We start from the raw sequence: 20668 nt of genomic DNA, 5'->3' as shown, positions 1-20668 counted from the left end.
GGCTATTCTGTTTGGTTCTGTCTTCCTGCCTTAGAGTCAAATGGCCTTTTGGGACAGAAGTTTGAGGAAACTTTTAAACAAGCATAGTTGGGTCAGGAGAGTAAGGGCCATAATACAACACCAGAGCCAGGTTTTTAATAAAGAACAGCATAGAATAATAGTATCTATACCCCAGAGACATCTGCATCCCTGGAAAACTGAATCAGGTAACCAGAGAGAGGGACCAGAACAAAGAAAGCTCAGAGAGGTTTGGCAGGACTTAAACAGCAGGCTTCACTGAATCAAGGAGAGGGTCAGAATGAGCAACTTCCAGAAGCAGCTGGGAGACAGAACTGCAACTAAATTTATACACATAGACAAACACAAGACAAGAGGGAGCCCAGATAGGGCTCACCTTACCCAAACAAATACAAACAGCAATAGTAAGCAGACAAGCACCAACCAGCCGCCATGCTGTCACTCACCAACACAGCAGATTGACAATCAAGGGCATCCCACGGTGGGGAGTCACCTGCCAAATGTCAACAGGGCATCTGCAGTCATAGCAATATAGTTCTCTTGGTCTTTTTTTTTTTTTGTCATAGTACTAGCTTCAACTTGCCACCATTTTTGAGCTGCAATTAAATCCAGCTTCTCGAATGGTCCTAGTTAAAGCTTTCCAAGCATATGGGATTAACTGGCATTCAGTGGTGAGTCCTTTTAAAATTCCTTTAATGTAAGTGGAATGCATTCCATACGTGACTGCAGGGTGTTTAAATCCTTTATTGTCTCAAAGGCAATACAAGTGTGAGTGGGATTCAAAGTTCCCCTAGAATTCATCATTAGGTCCAACTTGAATTATAGTTACAGGGAATTGAAACAAATTATCTATAGAACGTGTTGAAAATTCTGTCTGTTGTGAGCCTCATATGGAGCCCTCTTTTTATTAGGAGGCTTGGAACTCCTGGGATGGCATGCAGGAGATCAGTCATCAGAAGCTCAGAACTCCTGGGATGGCATGCAGGAGATCAGTCATCAGAAGCTCAGAACTCCTGGGATGGCATGCAGGAGATCAGGCATCAGAAGCTGGGGCCTCCTCACCTGGAGCTTCACCCACTTGACTAACTGATTTTTTGTTTTTTTGTTTTGTTTTGTTTTTGGAGACAGGGTTTCTCTGTACAGTTTTAGAGGCTGTCCTGGACCTCACAGAGATCCACCTGCCTCTGTCTCCAGAGTGCAGGGATTAAAGGCATGCACCACCAACACCCAACTGAATAGCAGATTTGTATCTATTCTAATAAATTTTACATTGATTTTTGGAAATAACAACCTCTTCTTCCAAAAAGGAATTGTGAGGAATATTTTTTCTAATGCCTTCCTCCTCCTGCTCATCATAAAAGATATCAAAATGTAAATTGCTCTGAGTTCTAACAAGCTATGTTTAAGCACTGAGGGCAGAGGTCTAAGTGCTGGTTATGTATGTCATCAATTGTTAAATGCCTGGGTTTGTTTTGTTTTTGTCTTTTACTTCTGAAGAGCCCCAACAGTTAGCCCCCAATAGTTGGAAAATTGCTAAACTGTCCCGTCCTTGGGCGTGAGCAGCTACACTTAAACATCTTCTGCTAGTGGTCCTCAAGGACTTGAAAATATTTCCCAGACCTCAGTCCTCAAGGACTTGGCAACATTCCCCAGACCTCAAGGTTCCAGGCCGGTCCCAAAGTTCAGCCAGGGCACAGACATTGCCTGAGACAGATAACAAGCCAGTCAGCCAGACAGCCACAAGCGTACATGATTCATGAAGGTCTGGCACCAATTTCCAAACTTCCCTTGCACCCCCACCACCCCGTTTGTGGTTTTAGGCTTTAAAAACTTGCTGTAATTTCTGCTCGGGGTTCACTCCTTCCCAAGGCTGCTGAACACAGGTGCCCCGGCTTAATAAAAATCCTCTTGCATTTTGCAGTGAACTTCGGCTCCCTGGTGGTCTTTGGGGCGAGGGTCCTGAGAGAAAGACTGAAGGGTCATTCACTTCCATGGCCTTTTTTTTTTCTAACTCATTATCAGTCATAGGCTAATTAGACAAACTCTCAGCATCAGTCTGTAATGGCTTGAAAGCATTGGAAATTAAAGTACAAGGGGACCAGACAGCAATGGGAATATTTCCCCCTCTTTGATGAGCTCTCTGCAGAGATGCCATTATTTGCATATATGTCTTTGAAATTAAGACAGTTCTCCCTTCTGGGTGAAACCCACAGCTCACACCTTTAATCCCAGCACTTGGGAAGCAGGGGCAAGCAGATCTCTGTGAGTTCAAGACCAGCCTGGTCTACAGAGCGAGTGCCAGGACAGGCTCCAAAGCCACAGAGAAACCCTGTCTCGAAAAACCAAAAAAAAAAAAAGAAAAGAAAAAAAAGTGTCGTAGAAGGGGCAGCATTTAGAGTGTCTCATAAGAGGGTTCATGTAATGGGCCATGACCCAAAATATAAGACAGCAATGTGATGACAGTGTGCATCCTTAGAGCATGCTACATGGCTGAGGCAGCATCTGTGACACAAAAATGAAACTGTTGGAACTATTGCTACTGAGAGCAGAATTAAGAAAATAGGTTATAATTTTGCCCATAATCAAGGAAGAAAACCATCTAAAGAAAGTTGAGCAGGCTTTGTCATAGGCATTATTATTGAAACTGGTGTTTTTTGTCATTATTGTAGATTACAAGGTGTAATGCTATTGGCTTGGTGAAACAGCTTAAGACATTTCTCATTGTCCAGCATAAGTTCAGAATCTGCCAGTGTTGTTCCGGTCCAGCCGGGACCGAACTCGGAACAGAGACCTGTGAGGAATGAAAATGGTGGGGCAGGAGGCGTGAGAGGAAAGACCACAAGACAGGATTCTGATCAAGAGGCAATTTTAGTTTCTGCTGGGCTAGCTATGTAGTTGGTTGAGCAGGATTGGAGGGCATAGGTTTTGGGGGTAGTTGGCATGGAGCTGCAAGGAAGACCACAGGAGGAGGATGTCTGGCAGGGTGCAAACGTCGCAGGAGGGGTTGCCTTGGTAACTGTGCCTTGTGGCTAGCCTAAAGGGTTATGTTTAGCCTCTGGGTTGAGCATGATAGGGGAGGTTTGTTTCTTGTTAAGGGCAACTATAAGGTTTCTAGGAACTGGCTGTATAACTGTTCTAATTAGCTTGGTCCTGTGGCCAGAGTTCTGTATGCGGTAGGTGGCAATCTGAGACTGGCTCCCAACAATTTTTCATTGGCCAGCATAAGTTCAGAATCTGCCATGTGTCTCCTCTGTCACAACCCTGTGGGGAACATTAGGAGTTTAACAGCATGAATAACATAATTTCACCAGTCCCTGCAGGAGTAAGGGTCCTGAATAGTGAGGTGTGGAGTGGGAGGACCAGGGGTGAGGGACCTCCGCCATAATCCAGCCATAGCATCATCATGCCTTCCTCATAGAGAAGATGTGACTCCAGGCCACACTGCAGAAATACCGCCTCTTAAGATAGGAAGCAAGTTATCTGCCTAGTGAAAGTTACCAAGTCACTGGGGTCGTAGGCTTGAACAATAGAGGATAACATTGTGAAAGATACAGTTAGAACCTACAGTTAGGTCACCAGGCAACACAGGATGGCCTAACCCTCCCACTGACCTTTGCTCCTCCAGGCTCATCGCAGCTGCAGTTAACACCCCCATTCCCTCCACTCCCCACTTCCCACCTACGGTCTTATAAAAATCCCTTTGGGAGAATAAAGGTTGTCGGCTTGATCAGAATCTTGTCTTGTCATCTGTTTCCGTACCCTCTGTCCTTCATTTTCTCCTAGGTGTCCATGGTCTTACGTTTACTGTCCCCCATCGGCACGGTCAGCTGGGACCAGGAGGTCTTCTTGCATAAGCTGACGGTTTATGCCAAGCTGGGTTATTAAGGAGCACAGCACAGAAGCCTATATACTGTTTGCAGGGGATCATGGTCAAGGTCAGCAGGGAGTTAAGTCAGACAATGCCAGCAAAGAGGACAGAAGATACTCAGATACAGTTGCCTATGGTCTGATAACCACACCCCAAGGGGATGAGTGGGGTCCCCAGACACCACACCATGACTCTTTTTTTTTTTTTTTGAGACAGGGTTTCTCTGTATTGTTTTGGAGACTGTCCTTGAACTTGCTCTATGGACCAGGCTGGCCTCGAACTCTCAGACATCCACCTGCCTCTGCCTCCCCAGTGCTGGGATTAAAGGCATGTGCCACCAATGCCTGGCCTCAAGACAGGGTTTCTTTGCATGGCCCTGGCTCCCTGGCTGTCCTGGAAGTTGCCTTGTAGATCAGGCTGGCCTTGAACTCACAGAGCTCCACCTGCCTCTGCCTCCCAAGTGCTAGGATTAAATATTGGTCAGGTGTACACCAGAGTCCCACAGAAGGGTACGGCAACTATAGCCAACTGTTACACCTACCCAGAAACCCTGTAAGAGACATCATTCAAAGTTAGCGTCTGCCGGGTGGTGGTGGCGCACGCCTTTAATTCCAGCACTCGGGAGGCAGAGGCAGGCGGATCTCTGAGTTCGAGGCCGGGCTGGACTGACAGCCTCCAAAACAATACAGAGAAACCCTGTCTCGTAAAACCAAAATAAAATAAAATAAAATAAAGTTAGCGTCTAAGTGACACTTAAAGGAGAAATGGAATCCCATTGAGGCATTTTTATAGGATTGTCTAGCAAAATTCCAAGAACACCATTTGGATATCCTGAATCACTTGCCAAAAACTATGCAGAAGGCTAAGGTAACTAACATGGCTCTGGTATGTGGTCCAGCTAGTGGCTGGGTATGCGGAAGGACACGTCGGCAAGAAGTACACTTCCAGAAAGAGATGGTGTCCATAGTTGGTAAACACAGTGCCAGAGTCCAGTTCCAACAAGGTTCAAGTCCCAAAGAGGAAGTATGGATCAGGGAGGGAAGAGACTGACAGGTGGAGGGTAAAACAGGATGGATGTCCATTTAGTGAACTAGGCTATGCCTTATATCCTGAATACTTGCATTATAGTTTAACCATAAGCAACACTGAAGGCAGACATGTTCTTGCGGTGAAGGCAGTCATCCCTGTCAGTACAGCATTTTTCTTGAAGCAAAAAACAGTAAGTTCAGCAAGAATCTAAACGCCTATTCTTCAAGGTTCAGTTAACCCCTCCAGGTGCTCTTACACTTCCCCCTGCGTGGTCTCAGCCCTTGGGGTCTGGAGATGTCAGACATTGAGTCCTGAGTTCATTTTGATTCCTCTAGGGGTCTGATGCAGCGCTTGTACCATGCAGCATTGAAAGACCCCTACCCAGGACCCCCTAGGAAAAGAAAAGCAAGGCCAAGCCGTTGCCTAATGAAAGAAACCCAGACCAGGTGCCTCGCCCAGCTGGCAGGATGTCAAACAGGATCTGTGGTCACCAGAGCAGTCATGGGACCCGGATAATAATTGCTGTAGGGTGCCGGGGTCTTTCATAAAGTAATACCAGGAAACTTAGTCCGTGGGAACTACCCCTGCCCCCAAGATGAGCCAATGAAATGCCTGTTACTTATGTAACCATTAAAACTCTATAAATATTGTACTCCCTGCAAGCCTGGTATGCTCTGCACCTGAGTTGCAGTAGCATCCGCCTGTGTACTCAATAAATCACCTCTTACATTTGCAGCCAGTGGTCTGGCCCCGGTTCTTGGGCACAGGGTTCGGTTCAGTGCCCGGCGCTTTGATGCCGAGGTCTTTCAGCATAAACAAGCACTGAGCTGTTTCCTAATTTCTTTCCTCAGTCTTATAATATGAGCCAGTTCCCCTCATAAACTCCAAAAGGGAAAGTCCTGACACCTTGCTCTTTCCATTATACCACACCATTCTGGTTCCTTCCATGTGTTCTCCTGTATGTGGCAGAGAAGGATGAAGCCAGTCTAACTGGCACGGGGCATACCAGATCCCACCTTCAGTAAGCCGCTAATCCTGGGCACTATTCTATACTCTTGGCCTTAATAGCCTCAGGCTCTGGGACAATTGCTTGTCTTGATTGTATGCTTTTCGTCCTTGGGGTCAGGTATGCCCAGTTAATAATTCTTTAACCTCTCTATTCCTGGTATATTCAAGAGGACGCAGTGGGGATTCTTGTATGGAGTAAGCAGAGTTACCGTGCTGGTTCCACAGAGTCAGAGATTTTTCTCCCAAAGAATTATTTTGTGTAAGGAGACTGCCATTGTATACATTTCCATCCTTCACCAAAGCATGAGGAAACTCCCGTAACACAGTGAGGATCACTGAAAATGAAAGTGAAAGGGGCTGGAGAATTGTGAACCTCAAAGTGGAAAGAAATGCTGGGACTTTGCCAGGCTGCAGTGGCCGCCATGCAGTCCATAGCAACACAGCTTCTAGATTTGGCCCTACATTAGAGAAGATGGGCTGGTTTTCTCAACTGTGGTGTTCTCAGCAACTGTAGTTGCTAACCCAAGCCAAGGTCTGTCCTGTACATTGATAACAAGTATATGAAGAAGAGGATTGTTAGGTGAAATAGTTAAACAAATACCATTCCATATGGTGTCATAGTGATGTCTTTAAAGGGACCCAGCCCCTCCCCCAGCCCTCTGCTTTAGCATCCATTACAGGCTGCAGAAAAGACCGAGCAAGACGTAGGCCCCTGACTCAGCAGGATGTGCTGAGCCCCTAACCTTGCCTGACCTTGTGTCAGTCACTAGGAAGCCAGATACCCTCCATGCGGCAAGGAACCAATCAGAAGTTAGCTAGCAGGCTCTAGATGTGCTTTACTGATAACAATGGAATGCAGAGCATAGCAACCACCCTGGCTGCAGTTGACCAATCAGCTCAGGACAGGTTGTGCAAGCCTGGAGGTACACCAATCCTGAGACTGTTGCTAAGCAGCAAGTGAACCCCAGACACTCCCTTTGCTCTACTCCAATAAATTCCCTGCCCCACTGCTGCTCAGGATCCTCCTGCTTCACCCCAGTCAGATGGACTGGGAAACCTGAGTTAACTCATAAAATTAAAGATGCTTTACTTTTGCATTGGATGAGGTCTTTTAGTGATTGGGGGGGGTTAGAATATGGGTAAAACAGTCATCATTGCTTCAACAAAACTCCATGTTGGGGAGGAAAGGGTATATTTGACTATACTTCCATCACCCAAGGAAGTCAGGACAGGAACTCACACAGGTCAGGAACCTGGAGGCAGGAGCTGATGCAGAGGCCATGGAGGGTGCTGCTTACTGGTTTGATCCCCTGGCTTACTCAATCCACTTTCTTATAGAACCCAGGACCAGCAGCCCAGAGATGATGGCCCCACTCACCATGGACTGGGCACCTCCCCATTAATCACTAATTAAGAAAATGTTCCACAGGCTTGCTAACCTCCTTTAATCCCAGCACTTGGGAGACAGAAGCAGGCGATCTCTGTGAGTTCAAGGCCAGCCTGGTCTACAGAGTGAGTTCCAGGACAGCCTCCAAAACAATACAGAGAAACCCTGTCTCAAAAAACAAAACAAAATAATAATAATTCTTTGGGAAAACCCCGCCACTGTGGTACCATATGTTATGATAATGCTCGAGTGGGACCTTTCGAATGCCATGTTAGGTGAGGTTGATTCTGGAGGGACAAATAGGAGAGGCAGACAGAGCTTAAGTGAGAAGTTTTATTAGAAAAGGGAGGGAAGGGGGATGGAAAGAGAAAAGTAAAGAGACACAGAGACAAGACAGAGAAGAGGGAGACAGGAAAGTCCTGTCTGCCCCAGAGGAACAGCAGGAAAGAGAGTTAAATGGGCGGGGGTCTGTCTTTTAAAGGGGTCCTTTGCACCTGTGTGCAGACTACGAAATCATGGAACCCTGGGCTGGCCAAGGAACTGTCTGAGTGCATCCAGACAGGTGACAGGGGCAGGCCAGATAACTCTGTCTACTCCATATAAGTTAACACCGAGCTGCTAGAAAATTTAGATATGTTTGATAAATAAGGTATATTCGATAATCAAGATTTATAAATTCCTAAGGTCTACTCAAGTTAACAGTAATATTTGTCTAGCTTCGTCTTTGCTCGTTTTTTTTTTTTCTTCAAGACAGGGGTTTCTCTAGCTTTGCTCACATTTAAACTTTAGTTATTTGGATAAACTAAGTCATACAAGAAACTGAAATGTTCTATAATGGAATGCATGATCCTCCAAGAAAGACCCCTTCTCAAGTTCAGGCATTTAGAAAAAAAAAACCCATTCCCTCAGGGGGAAAGTTCCTCCTTGCTAAAGAGAGAGAGAGAGAGAGAAAGAGAGAGAGAGAGAGAGAGAGAGAGAGAGAGAGAGACAGACAGACAGACAGACAGACAGAGACAGAGAGAGACAGAGAGACAGAGAGACAGAGACACTCTTATCTCTTGCAAGAGGAATCTGTGGCCCTTCATTAACATATGACTAGTCCCTGTTGTCAAGGTCAATGCTAACTTCCTCAATCCTTGATCACAAACTGAAGGTCACTGGCCTCCATCCTCCAGGTTAATCTTATGTGCAATTACAGAGTCTAAAAGGCCTATTTTTAGCCCACATTGGTTGTGCACACCTTTAATCCCAGCACTCAGGAGGCAGAGGCAGGCAGATCTCTGTGAGTTCGAGGCCAACCTGGTCGACAGAGAGAGTTCCAGTACAACCTCCAAAACAATACAGAGGAACCCTGTCTGGAAAACAAACAAAAAAAGGTGTATTCTTTTTTCAATAAACATGCAGGCAGCCATACTTATTCATCCTCAGATCCTGTCAATATCCGTTCCCCACCCCTAACTACACACATCTTCTTTGGGTCCTGAACCCCACCTGAGCTGATCTCCAGCACGGCCCCCTAAAGAGTATTTTCAGGAGCTGCTCTGAGACAGCGTGATGGCAATGTCAGGGTCCACCACAGCCCAGCCAATCAGGTTAAAGCACTCCTCCTGCTAAGTGAGGTCAGCCTGACCTATGCCCCTTAGATCCTTGAGACAACCCTCTGCACTGCCCCCCTCCAATAGGAAGTAGCCGGTGAGAGAACGCATCCCCTCCCTCATCTTTTTTTTTTTTTTTTTTTGGTTTTTCGAGACAGGGTTTCTCTGTGGCTTTTGAGGCTGTCCTGGAACTCGCTTGGTAGTCCAGGCTGGTCTCGAACTCACAGAGATCCGCCTGCCTCTGCCTCCCGAGTGCTGGGATTAAAGGCGTGCGCCACCAACGCCCGGCCCCCTCCCTCATCTTTTTATCTGCTGGCAGGGTCTGGAGTGAAACCCCTGAGGTAGACTGAGAGGCTCTGGGCTGACAGTCACCTATGGGATCCCACTGTAGCCCAAGATCGAAACCCGCTGGTGTCCATCTCTCAGACTGCAGGGGAAGTGACGGACTCTTCATACCCAAAGTCTCTCCCTTCCATGTTATAAAATTGTGATGAAGAAATTAAAAAGACCCTAACTAAGCAAGAACCTTCCGACCAAGCAGTTCCCAAAAAACAAAAGGGAACACCAACTGTGTAACACAGGCCCCTAGATGGTCCCTAGAAAACAAGGAACTAGATGGCCTCTCCCAGACCACAGGATGCATTAATCAGCCCCCACCTAAAACAAACGACAGTTGTAGGTTCTTTGCTCAATCCCTATTATCTTGTGATAACCTTGTGTAGAAACTTTATAAGTTTGTATAAAACTTTGTGACATGAGATCATGGGTCTCATGACCCCCTTTCCCTTTTTTAAACTTCCCCTTTTGCTCTTTAAAAACACCCTGCATTTGTGGTTCATGCCTTCAACTCTCCGGACAAGACTGAGCCCCTTTCCTTTGGAAATAATAAACAAACCTTCTTTACTTGCATTCCAGCTTCATTAAGCTCCTTGAAGCTTTGGGGTTCCTCTCTTGTTGGGCACAACAAAAACCCCAAGACACCACACACACACACACACACACACACTGGGTCTCAAACTCAGATCTTCTCCTTACAAGGCCCCAGACTTTGGCACAACTAACTCCATGATGGAAGTGCCACTCAGATCATAAAACTAACCTGCTAAAAAATGATAAAAAGAGAAGCCAAATCCATCAAAGTTCTTAGTTCTAGGGAGGTCTCTAAATGCACTACCCTTGTTTTCAGGCGTCTGAAGTTCCACTTCTGGCTAACTGTTCTTGTTAACTGAAGCATGTCAACCCAGGAAATGGTTTTGTGCTTGCTTGCTTTTGCTTGCCCTGAGAAAAGCTGGGGTCTACGCTGGGATCCCAAACACCAAGTGTAGTTGCCAGCCAGCTAATGAACACATTCCGTTAAACTCAATGTCAACAATGAGACCACTACCACAATTTGAACCAAATTTGGAGCAGGCCTGATTTTTATTTGGGTGCATCCAAGAGCTAGCTAAGGACTACCTCCTAAGTCTTGTTAAAGAGAACAGTCCTGAATCCATTTCATGGGCCCCTCTTAAGGTGTCAAATCACAAGTAATTTTTACAGAAGGGAAACAATAGGTAAGAAGGAAATACAAAAATCCTTTAAAAATCATATGATCACCCACCATGAGATTAGGTAGGGGTCAGGGTATTCTCAGAAATAAGTCAAGGTCATGGTTGGGGAAGGTCAGTGCAAGGAGCTTGTAACTAGGCAGGCAGAGGTCGGGCTGGAGGGAGATTAAGAAAAGGGAGCATAGGCCCAGACTTCTAGTGATGTGTGCCAAAGTGAGTCTTAGGGATCAGCTCAGAACTGTGAACCCAGAGTGACCCACGACTCTGTGAAACGCATCCTGGGTCTCCCCCCCCCCCCACTAACCTTAAAAACCAGTCCATCAAGCCTGAAGGTCCGCATTCTGAGACCAGACCTCAGGGGACTCTTGAAGCCAGAGGAACACAGGTCAGGGGCCGTGAGCCCATGCCGCTGGAGCCTAGTGGCTATGGTCCCTTTCTGCTTAAGTTTCTGTGTGTAACTTTGATGTAAGTGTGAAGTGTAACATATATACTCAAAGACAACTCGCTGAGTACAGTATAATGGATACTGCCTTCAAAACGGAGTCAGGCGGGTGCCTTTTGTGTGAGGAGTCTTCTTTGGCGAGCACCCCATCACATTCTGATTGGAGAATAATTCAGCTCATAGAGACACCTGTTTGCTTTTAAAATTTTCCAGGTCACCCCCTTCAATCCCCAACAGGGAACCTTGTCAAGCGATGCTGCACGAGGATTAAACAGGGTATCTAAGGACACAGACCTAGCACACAGTGGCCTTGGGACTGATAACCACAGGGCCTGGCCCCCAACAGGTTTCATTGTAGTCCTAGGTAGCCTTGAACTCCTAATCCTCCTGCCTGCATTTCCCAGTGCTGAGTGACAGGTTGTGGGTGCCATCACACCCACTTTTCCACGAATAAATTTGGATTTTTCTTGTGTCCCTTTTGGAGACAAGGTCTCTTGTGGCCCAGGCTGACCTCTCACTATGTAACCCTGGATAGTCTGGAAGGCCAGGCTTTACCTTCAGCCCGGTGCTCAGGCCCAACTAGATCAAGGCAACTATGGAATGACTCAGGGCAGCAGCCTGGCCAGGGCAGGACTGCGCCGGAACGCACCAGTTTCGGGACTGTGCTTGGAGGCGGCAGATCACTGGTCCTGCCCATCAAGGAGCAGGGACTCCAGGGAGCCAATCAGGATTGCACATAAGCGGAGCCGTCCAATCAGCAGCGGGCGGCCGCTCTTCCGGTGCCGCCCTGCTCGATACTTAGGTGCCACGGGAGCGGGCACGGTGCTCGGTTGCAGCAGGTGGAGCGCGGGGCTTGTGGAGGAAGCACGCAATGGTGAGAGCGGCTTGGGGACGCGGACGGGGGGCGCACGGGCGGGGGACCGCGGGCCCCGCTCAGTCGGACGGACGCTCGGAAGTTCCCGGAACTTGCTGAGCGTTTGCTGACCGCGCTTCGTGGAGCCCGCAGCCGAACCGCTGGCAGCTTCTAGATTTTTTTTTTTTTTTTTTTTTTTTGGTTTTTCGAGATAGGGTTGCTCTGCGGCTTTGGAGGCTGTACTGGAACTCGCTCTGTAGCCCAGGCTGGTCTCGAACTCACAGAGATCCACCTGCACCTGCCTCCCGAGTGCTGGGATTAAAGGCGTGCGCCACCACCGCCTGGCTAGATATGTTCTTTTGATGTTTTAAATTATACTTCTTTGTACGAGTGGGCCGGTGGGAAAGTCAGAGTCCGGACACGCCTTTTACTTTATGTGTTCTGGGAATCGAACACAATTCGCCTGGCTTTGCAGCAAGCGTCTGTTAAGCTGAACCATGAAGCAGATAGATCCTTTTGGGTTTTGCTTATTTTTCCTAAAGATGAATTTCCTTATGTGCATATTCAGAAACCTGGTGAGTTCTTGTCCCTGGGATGAGAGAAAGGGAACATAAGAGTTATTTGTCCCCGGGATTGGAGAGATGGCTGCTGTTGAGTTCAGTTCCCAAGAACCACATGTTGACTCAACAACTATCTGTAATGGAATCTGATGCCGTCTTCTTGCTTGCAAGCATACATGCAGACAGAAAAAGTCCAACTTCTAGGAATAATTTCTCTTCAATTGTAGGTTTCTTTTCCCCGTTATACGGCAAACAGGAGGCGTGGGGGTTGGAGGTACACAAATCCCGACTGGCCAGCTTCCTAACCGGTATCTCAAGACAGAATCCTGTGGCAGCTGACCTACTTGTTGGTGGCCTTTAATCTCAGCACTCGGGAGGCAGAGCTCTTGAGTTCGAGGCCAGCCTGGTCTACAGAGTGAGTGCCAAGACAGCAATAAATAAACACTGTCTCGAAAAAGACCAAATTGGGAGGGAGAAAAGAAAATGATATTTCTGGGGCTGGAGAGGTGGCTCAGGGGTTGGGAGCGCTGGCTGCTCTTCCAGAAGTCCTGAGTTCAATTCCCAGCACCCACATGGTGGTTCACAACCATCTGGAATGAGATCAGTGCTCTCTTCTTGCTTGCAGACATACATGCAGGCATTGCTGTATATAATATATAAAAATCTTTAAAGAAAGAAACAGGGACCCAGTCCCAGCAACAGAAGGGAGAGTAATCAGAATACAATGCATGGTAATGGAAAAAAACTCTCTCAAAGGGCAATAAAGGTATAGTTTATTCTGAATCCAATTATGAATGGCCGTAGCTGGGACCCCCCAAACACTCCCACACTGTCAGCATGGAAGTGACACATGAGTGTTGGTGCCTCATTAGTGCTGGCACTGCAGAGGCAGGCGGATCTCTGCACTTGAAGCCAAACAACAGGTACAAGTAGGATGTGACATTGGAAGGAGTGTAGGAATAGGAGGGGAGGGGAGTCCACACTGAGGTTGGCTGGACAGACTGGGGGGGTAGGAGGGGAGAGCACCACTGAGGTTAAGCAGACCAGTGCATGCGTGGTGTGTGTGCCTGGTGCCAAAGAGGACATTGACCCCTTGGAACTGCAGTGACAGGTGGTTTTTGTAGGTAGGTGCTAGAAACCAAACGTGTGTGTGTGTGTGTGTGTGTGTGTGTGTGTGAGTGAATGAGGCCCCCCAAGGTGGGATGAACATCAGCTCCCCTGGAACTGGATCTACAGGTAGTCGTGAGCTGCCGTGTGGGTCCTGTGTCCAAGTACACCACATGCATGCCTGACACCAGCCAAGGTCAGAAGAGGGCGCAGGCTCCCCTGGATCTGGAGTGACAGATCTGGAGTGCTGGGAAGCAAGCCCAGGTCCTCTAGGAGAACAAGTGCTTTATCTGCTGAGCCATCTCCCACGCCCACCCACACCTTTTACACTAACCTAAAACGTCAGGGGGACCGCCGTGGCCAGCTCCTTTAGCTCACTAGCCTCAGGTGTGTGTGGTGCAGGGTTTCTCTTCGATGCCCATGCCTGGGATTTCAGGAACCTCTGGGGCCAAGCACGAAATGCATGCACCTGGAGAGTATGGGCTCCCCTGTGAACTGGAGGGACAGGCAGCTGTCCTGGGTGCATTTGCTGTTGAATCTTGCTAATATGAATTGTTTCAGCCAAGCAGGTGAGTTTTTCTATACCAATCAGACATTGTGGCTCATGCATGTAACCCCAGTTTTCAGAGGCTGAGGTGGGAGGGTTGGGAGTTTAAGGCCAGCCTGGGCTACATAATACATTCTAACTCTAGTTCTGGTGTGATTCTCCCTTCCCAAATTCAGATCTTGGGAATCCTTTGAGCTCCTTCAGCACTTCAGACAGTAGCACTGTTCAGTCAAGGTCCAGTTGAAGGTGCTTGGGGCCCAGTCTTGTGACCTCTGGTCCCTGAGACCCACATGACAACTGCTTGTGAGCAGCAAGACTTACTAGGTTCCCTGGCCTGGAAGACAGGCTGTAACAATTTTACTGAGAGCACTCAGGCTTTTTATCAGAAGCAAAATATAGTGGCCATTGCCAGGATCAATACAGTTGTAGTTGCCAGGATAAAGTGATGTTTGTAAACTTTACACAAGACCGATGTCTAAGACATTCTGTTAGCAAATTTCCTGTAAAGGCTTGACTGTGTATGTAGGAGCATTGGCAGTTTTCAATATTTTACAGCAGCATAAAATAGAAAAGCAAATATCTTAATTTTTTATGAGGAATGTAAATCCAAATGATTAATCCAATTTTTATTGTTGTAAAGAGTCTCTTTAGCATTTTATTTTTGGCAGAAAGCAAAATATCCATACCATATATAATAAAAGTAAGAAGGAACAATTTTTCTTAGCTCTTTAAAGTAGTAGCAACAAGCCAGACTGGTGGCGCATGCCTTTAATTCCAGCAGAAGCAGGTGGACCTCTGAGTTTGAGGCCCAGGATAGCCAGGACTACACAGAGAAACAAACTTTTTGGCCTAAAGTTGGGTTGTTTGTCATTTCTCATTTCTTTTCCTTTTCCTTTTTTTTTTTTTTTGGCGGGGGTGGAAGGGTGGTTTTCGAGACAGGGTTTCTCTGTGTAGCTCTTGTAGACCTGACTGGTCTTGAACTCAGAGATCCGAGGCTGGGATTAAAGGTGCACCACCAACACCCGGCTCTCATTTCTTTTTCTAGTTGAGTGACTGCCAACGCTTGAGATACCTCTTGCCTGTCAAGGGCCACACAGAGGTAATCCTTGAGTATGTGAAGGCCCAGCATCAGAGTAGACCTGATATACTTGTACAAGATTAGCACTCTTGTGCCAATTGCTTAACATCCCTGTCAACTGCCAAGTGCCTGACCGCCTAGAAGAGATGAGAAGCAGAGTCCTGTGTCTCATCAGGGCCCTGTCAGTTATTATTGTTATTTTGTTTTCCGAGACAGGGTTTCTCTTGTTTTGGAGGCTGTCCTGAAACTCGCTCTGTAGACCACGTTGGCCTGGAACTCACAGAGATCCACCTGCCTCTGCCTCCCACGTGCTGGGATTAAAGGCAGGCATGCACCACCACCACCCAGCTGGCCTTATCTAATTTTAGGAAGTTTCTCTGTCTTCCAGAATCTGGTAAACGATTGTGTCTGCTGATTTGCCCCTAAGCCTCAGGAGGATACGTGCTGGCACTGGGCATAGCTGTGCATGTCTCCTGGTAACCTCTCAAGCTACAGGCCCCTTATTTTGTTGATTTCTATCTAAGCTATTAATTTCTTTGACATATTTGAATAAGTCAGTCCTCCAGTAAATATGCACCCCCAGTAAGACAAGCTTTTGCAGCTGCTTTTCATGGGTTTGTTTTTCCTTCCAACTGGCCCTGTGGAATTAAAATGTTAAGTCTCCTTTGAAATTAAACACATTGCCATCATTTATCCTAGAGTAGTGTAAAAAATAGTTAGCAAAACAAAAATAAGATCTTATTAATTTCCTCTTACACTGAGAAAATAGCAGAGTTGGATAAGCGTTTCCTGATTGTCTCAGCCTTGAAACAATATCTAGAATAAGTAAACAGCAGTGAGTGTTTACATAACCATTTAAATCTTATTTTTCTAAATCAAATGCACCATCTGAATTTTCCTTTGTTTTACATCCAGTTTCCCCTTCTCTCCTAGTGCCCCCCCAATTCCTGTCCTCCGTTTCTGTTCAGAAAAGGGCAGGCCACGAACAGATAGCAACAAAACATGGCATATCAAGTTGTACTAAGATTAAGCACTTTGCAGCCAGGTGTTGGTGATACGCGCCTTTAATCCCAGCACTTGGCGGGTAGGGCAGGTGAATCTGTGTGAGTTTGAGGTCAGACTGGTCTACTGTTCTGGCATTAGCTGCAAGTGTACTTCCAGGCCAAGGTCACCTGATGTGGCCACGAGGAATTAAACCAGGCTGGTTGGAAAGGCTAGCAGACTTATACTTTTATCTGAAACAAAATATAGTTTGAGACATTCTTTAGTCTTGACTGTGAGCAATTGTCTTGATTGTTGATAGAGAAGGGGGCAGCCCACTGTCAGCAACAACATTCCCTGGACAGATAGATAGATGGTCCTGGTCTATATTGAAGAAGAAAAAAAAGCTAGCTAAGTGTAAGTGAGCTAGCAGTGTTCCTCCATAGTTTCTGTCCTAAAATCCTGCTTGAATCTGTGCCCCGGTTTCCCTCCGTGAATAAAGTGTAAGCCAAGTAAACTATCTCAGTTATTTTTCTGTTGCTGTGAAAAGACACCGTGACCATTACTTCGGGGAGCATGGCTGTGGCAGGCAGACATGGCACTGGAATTGTAGCTGAGAGCATACTTCTGATCCACAACCAGGAAGCAGAGCATGCTGGGAATGGCATGTGCTTTCAAAGCCCACCGCCCTGGACACACCTCCTCCAAGGCCACGCTTGAATCCATCCTTAAAAGTTTCCACATTGAAGTATTTGAATCAGTGGGGGCATTCTCATTCAAACACATTCTTTCTTCACCTAAGTTGCTTTTGGTCAGAGTTCATCAAGGCAGCAGAAATCAGACTAGAACACCATTTGTTACTTGCAATCAGTTGCCGAGTGGGAGGAAGTGTAGGCAGTCCTGGACCTGATGGAAGCATTACCCTCTCAGCCTGGTATTAATGAATAAATGTGAGCAGCTGCCCGTCTCCTTCGTAGTGACACTCCCGTATGTTTCAGGACACAGTGACATTTGAGGACGTGGCCGTGAACTTCACTGATGAAGAGTGGGGCTTGCTGGACGTTGTGCAGAAGAATCTCTACAGAGATGTGATGCAGGAGACCTGCAGGAACCTGACTGCCATAGGTGAGCCTGGGGGCTCCTGGCCGTTGTGCTGAGTCAGCCAAGCTTGGCTTCTTCTTGCACTAAGCATCTGGTAATCACTTTATACTGTTTGCCTTTTTTAAATTGTAATTTGTCTATATTTTAGAAACAGAATGGGATCGGTATAATCTGGAAGCTTTCTACAGAAATCTAAAGAGAAATCTCAGGTAATGAATGCCCACAAAGGAACAGCTGTTTCCCTCAAGAGACTCATTGGATGTCGGGAAAAAATTTTTTTTGGTTTTTCGAGACAGGGTTTCTCTGTGGCTTTGAAGGCTGTCCTGGAACTAACGCTTGTAGACCAGGCTGGCCTCGAACTCACAGAGATCCGCCTGCCTCTGGCTCCCGAGTGCTGGGATTAAAGGCGTGCGCCACCACCGCCCGGCCCAGGGAAATTTTAAAAAGAGCACAAATTCAGACTTTATTCTTTTAAAAGCAATGTCCCTAAGCTCTGAAAATGAGTGCTTGTATGTTTTGAGTATTCCAGGTTTGCAAAAATACTTTATGTAAAAATAGTATTAAGACATTCCAACTGGTGCCAGGCAGGTGGTGGTACACATCTTTAATCCCAGCATTTGGAAGGCAGAGGCAGGTGTATCTCTGAGTTCGACACCACCCTGATCTATAAGAACTAGTTCTGGGACAGTCTCCAAAAACTACACAGAGAAACTCTGTCTCAAATAAAGCATTCCAGCTGTGGCCAGAGCATTCAATGTGTGAATCAGCCTCATTCATTTGAAAAAAAAATAACTAAGGGGCTGGAGAGATGGCTCAGCAGTTAAGAGCACTGTTTTGCCAGAGCACTCTGGTTCAATTCCCAACACCCACATGGTAGCTTACCTTCATATCAATGCACATAAAGTAAATTATTAAAGAATATAATAAAATAATTTAAATTAATAACTAGATTTTTTTTTGTTTTGAGACAGGGTTTCTCTGTATTGTTTTGGAGGCTGTCCTGGAACTTGCTCTGTAGACCAGACTGGTCTTGAACTCACAGAGATCTGCCTGCCTCTACCTCCCGAGTGCTGGGATTAAAGGTGTTCAGCACCCATAGCTAGATTTTAAACAATGATAGAAGCTGTGGCTCAGCCATCTTACAGACACTTGAGTCTACTTAGGTGGAAACTGGGGTCAGGTGGGCAGTGTGCACTCTGTAGGAGGTGTCTACAGGTGACAGTCTCAGGCTGTAAATGGGGGGGGGAGCTGCAGTTGCTAGTCTTTACATGCACTGCTAGTCATTTGTAAGTGCTTGTAGGTAGGCTGTCGGTGTTGACACTCAGACTGAAGGCTGTGCCCAGGTCAGCAGTGTACTCTCAGGGTTTATCTCTACACATTCACATCAGTGCTTAACTAATGTATAAAAGGGTTAATAAGCACACTCTAAAGGTTGTATCTCTTAATTCTTACAGAATCCAAGTGGTAAAGAGAGAACGTGAACTTGCAGACATTGGCCAGCGCAGAAAAGCTGTAGCCCAAGGTCCAGTTGGTGTCACAAGCAAAGCAACTGAGCCAAAGTTTCTTGAACGTCGCACCAGCCAGTTAACCCTAAAGGGGCCTGGTACAGTCAGCTCCAAACAGAGGTCATGTGACTATCAGAAATATGTAAAGAAATACTGTGAATGTGAAACATGTGGTAAAACCTTTACCTGTCCTAAGTCCCTTAAAAAGCATAAAAAGCTCCACACTGGGGAGAAACCTTATAAATGTTCTCACTGTGAGAAATCATTTAGTTACCGCTACTGTGCTGAAAGGCATATGCTGACTCACAGTTTAGACAGGTACAAATGCAGGGTGTGTGGGGAAATGTTTCCTAGTGCTGAGGCCCTTCGGGGGCATAAAAGCCTTCACTCTGGACAGATACCCGAATGTAAGGATTGTGGGAGAATGTTCTGGACTGCTAGTTCCCTCGAGGTACACAAAAGGCTTCACACAACAGAAAAACTCTATGAATGTAAACACTGCGGGAAAGCCTTCACGAGTTACTGTTCCTTTCAACTACACAAAAGGAGCCACACTGGGGAGAAACCATACCAGTGTAAGCAGTGTGGGAAAACCTTCAGACACTCCAGTCATGTTCAAGCACATAAGAGAATTCACACTGGAGAGAAACCCTATGAGTGTAAGCAGTGTGGGAAGACCTTTACTTCTGGCCATTGTGCAAGAAGACATTTAGGGACACACGGTGGAGCCTGGCCTTACAAATGTGAGGTGTGTGGGAAAACTTACCCGTATGTCTATTCGCTTCGAAACCATAAAAAGACCCATGCCAAAGAGAAGCTTCATGAATGTCCACAGTGTGGGAGAGCCTTCAAATACGCCGCTTCCTTACGAAACCATCTGACCACTCACACAGGAGAGAAGCCATACGAATGTAAGGAGTGTGGGAAAGCCTTCAGCTGTCCCAGTTATATGCAGAATCACATGAGAACACACAACGGACAGCCCTATAAGTGTGATGAGTGTGGTAGGGCGTTCTCATACTCCAAAAGTCTGCGTAGACACATGAATATACACAGTCGTGGGTGTTGAGTGAGAGCATGTGTTAGAAGAGCGTGGGTGTGAGTTAGAGCTCCACACATTCAAGCTCAGGTTACAGATCAGCCTCTTAGTATGCATGGGAAAGTCTGCATTGGTGTCACAAGTGTGCCACAGTTGGGTGTCTCAACCCTGAGTTGAAAGCATTGTTAGGAAGCACTTCAGTACTGAACTTAGCAGAGATGGATGCTAACTGGGAAAGCTTTTTCCCTTGTCAGCACACGGGAAGACAGAAAAACACATCACTGTCAGCAAGGGATTTTTGGTTTTTTTTGGGGGGGAGGGAGTTTGTTTTGGTTTGGTTTTTCGAGACGGGTTCTCTATACTGGTTTGGAGGTTGTCCTGGAACTCTGTAGGCCAGGCTGGCCTTGAACTCACAAAGATCCACCTGCTTCTGCCTTCTGAGTGCTGGGATTAAAGGCATGTGCCACCAATGCCCAGCCTAGTTATACATGTTTAATCAACTATTTTTAAGTGCTTTTGTGATTAATGGACTAATAAAAAGATGACTTTGCAAATGTCCAGATTTTGTCATAGGCCTAGTTGTGGCCATACCCTATCATAAATGTTCCGTGTTTGTTTTCTAATAAAAATGTCTTTCCAGCACAAAGTTTACTCAGTTGTGTATACTAAAATAGAGCCACTTTTCATGCTTATGGGGGAGGGTGCACATGTGAGTTCAGGTTCCTGGAGAGTCCAGAAGAGGGCGCTGGATCACCTGGAGCTGATCGGGTGGGTGAGCGAGTCCTCTCTCCAGCCCTGTTGTTTCTGGGGAACATTTTCATGTAGCTATAATGGTGTCTCAGAGGCCAGTGAGTCCTCTCTCCAGCCCCGTTGTTTCTGGGGAACGTTTTCACGTAGCTATAATGGTGTCTCAGAGGCGAGTGAGTCCTCTCTCCAGCCCCGTTGTTTCTGGGGAAAGTTTTCACGTAGCTACAATGGTGTTCCAGGTGTGCATCACTGACCA

The 20668-nt window shown here is 46.6% G+C and overlaps 1 protein-coding gene across 2 annotated transcripts; it reads left to right on the top strand.

Annotated features, from left to right (window-relative positions):
* Positions 1–11683: 11683 nt before the first annotated feature.
* On the top strand, positions 11684–20307 carry LOC121139130 (zinc finger protein 709-like). Of its 2 annotated transcripts, XM_040742183.1 has the most exons (5): positions 11695–11768; positions 12535–12722; positions 17019–17145; positions 17270–17330; positions 18576–20307. In XM_040742183.1, the coding sequence occupies exons 3-5, from the start codon at positions 17112–17114 to the stop codon at positions 19693–19695; spliced, it is 1215 nt and encodes a 404-aa protein (XP_040598117.1). In that variant the 5' UTR covers positions 11695–11768; positions 12535–12722; positions 17019–17111; the 3' UTR covers positions 19696–20307. The 2 variants fall into 2 exon arrangements, with proteins under 2 accessions (XP_040598116.1, XP_040598117.1); XM_040742182.1 differs by lacking the exon at positions 12535–12722 and having other exon boundaries at positions 11684–11768.
* Positions 20308–20668: the final 361 nt, after the last annotated feature.

Source organism: Mesocricetus auratus, unplaced genomic scaffold (genome assembly GCF_017639785.1).
Source record: "Mesocricetus auratus isolate SY011 unplaced genomic scaffold, BCM_Maur_2.0 Super-Scaffold_6731, whole genome shotgun sequence".
NCBI classification, from domain to species: domain Eukaryota; kingdom Metazoa; phylum Chordata; class Mammalia; order Rodentia; family Cricetidae; genus Mesocricetus; species Mesocricetus auratus.
Note: the sequence above shows the minus strand (reverse complement) of the source record. Positions and strands in the feature narration are given on the sequence as shown.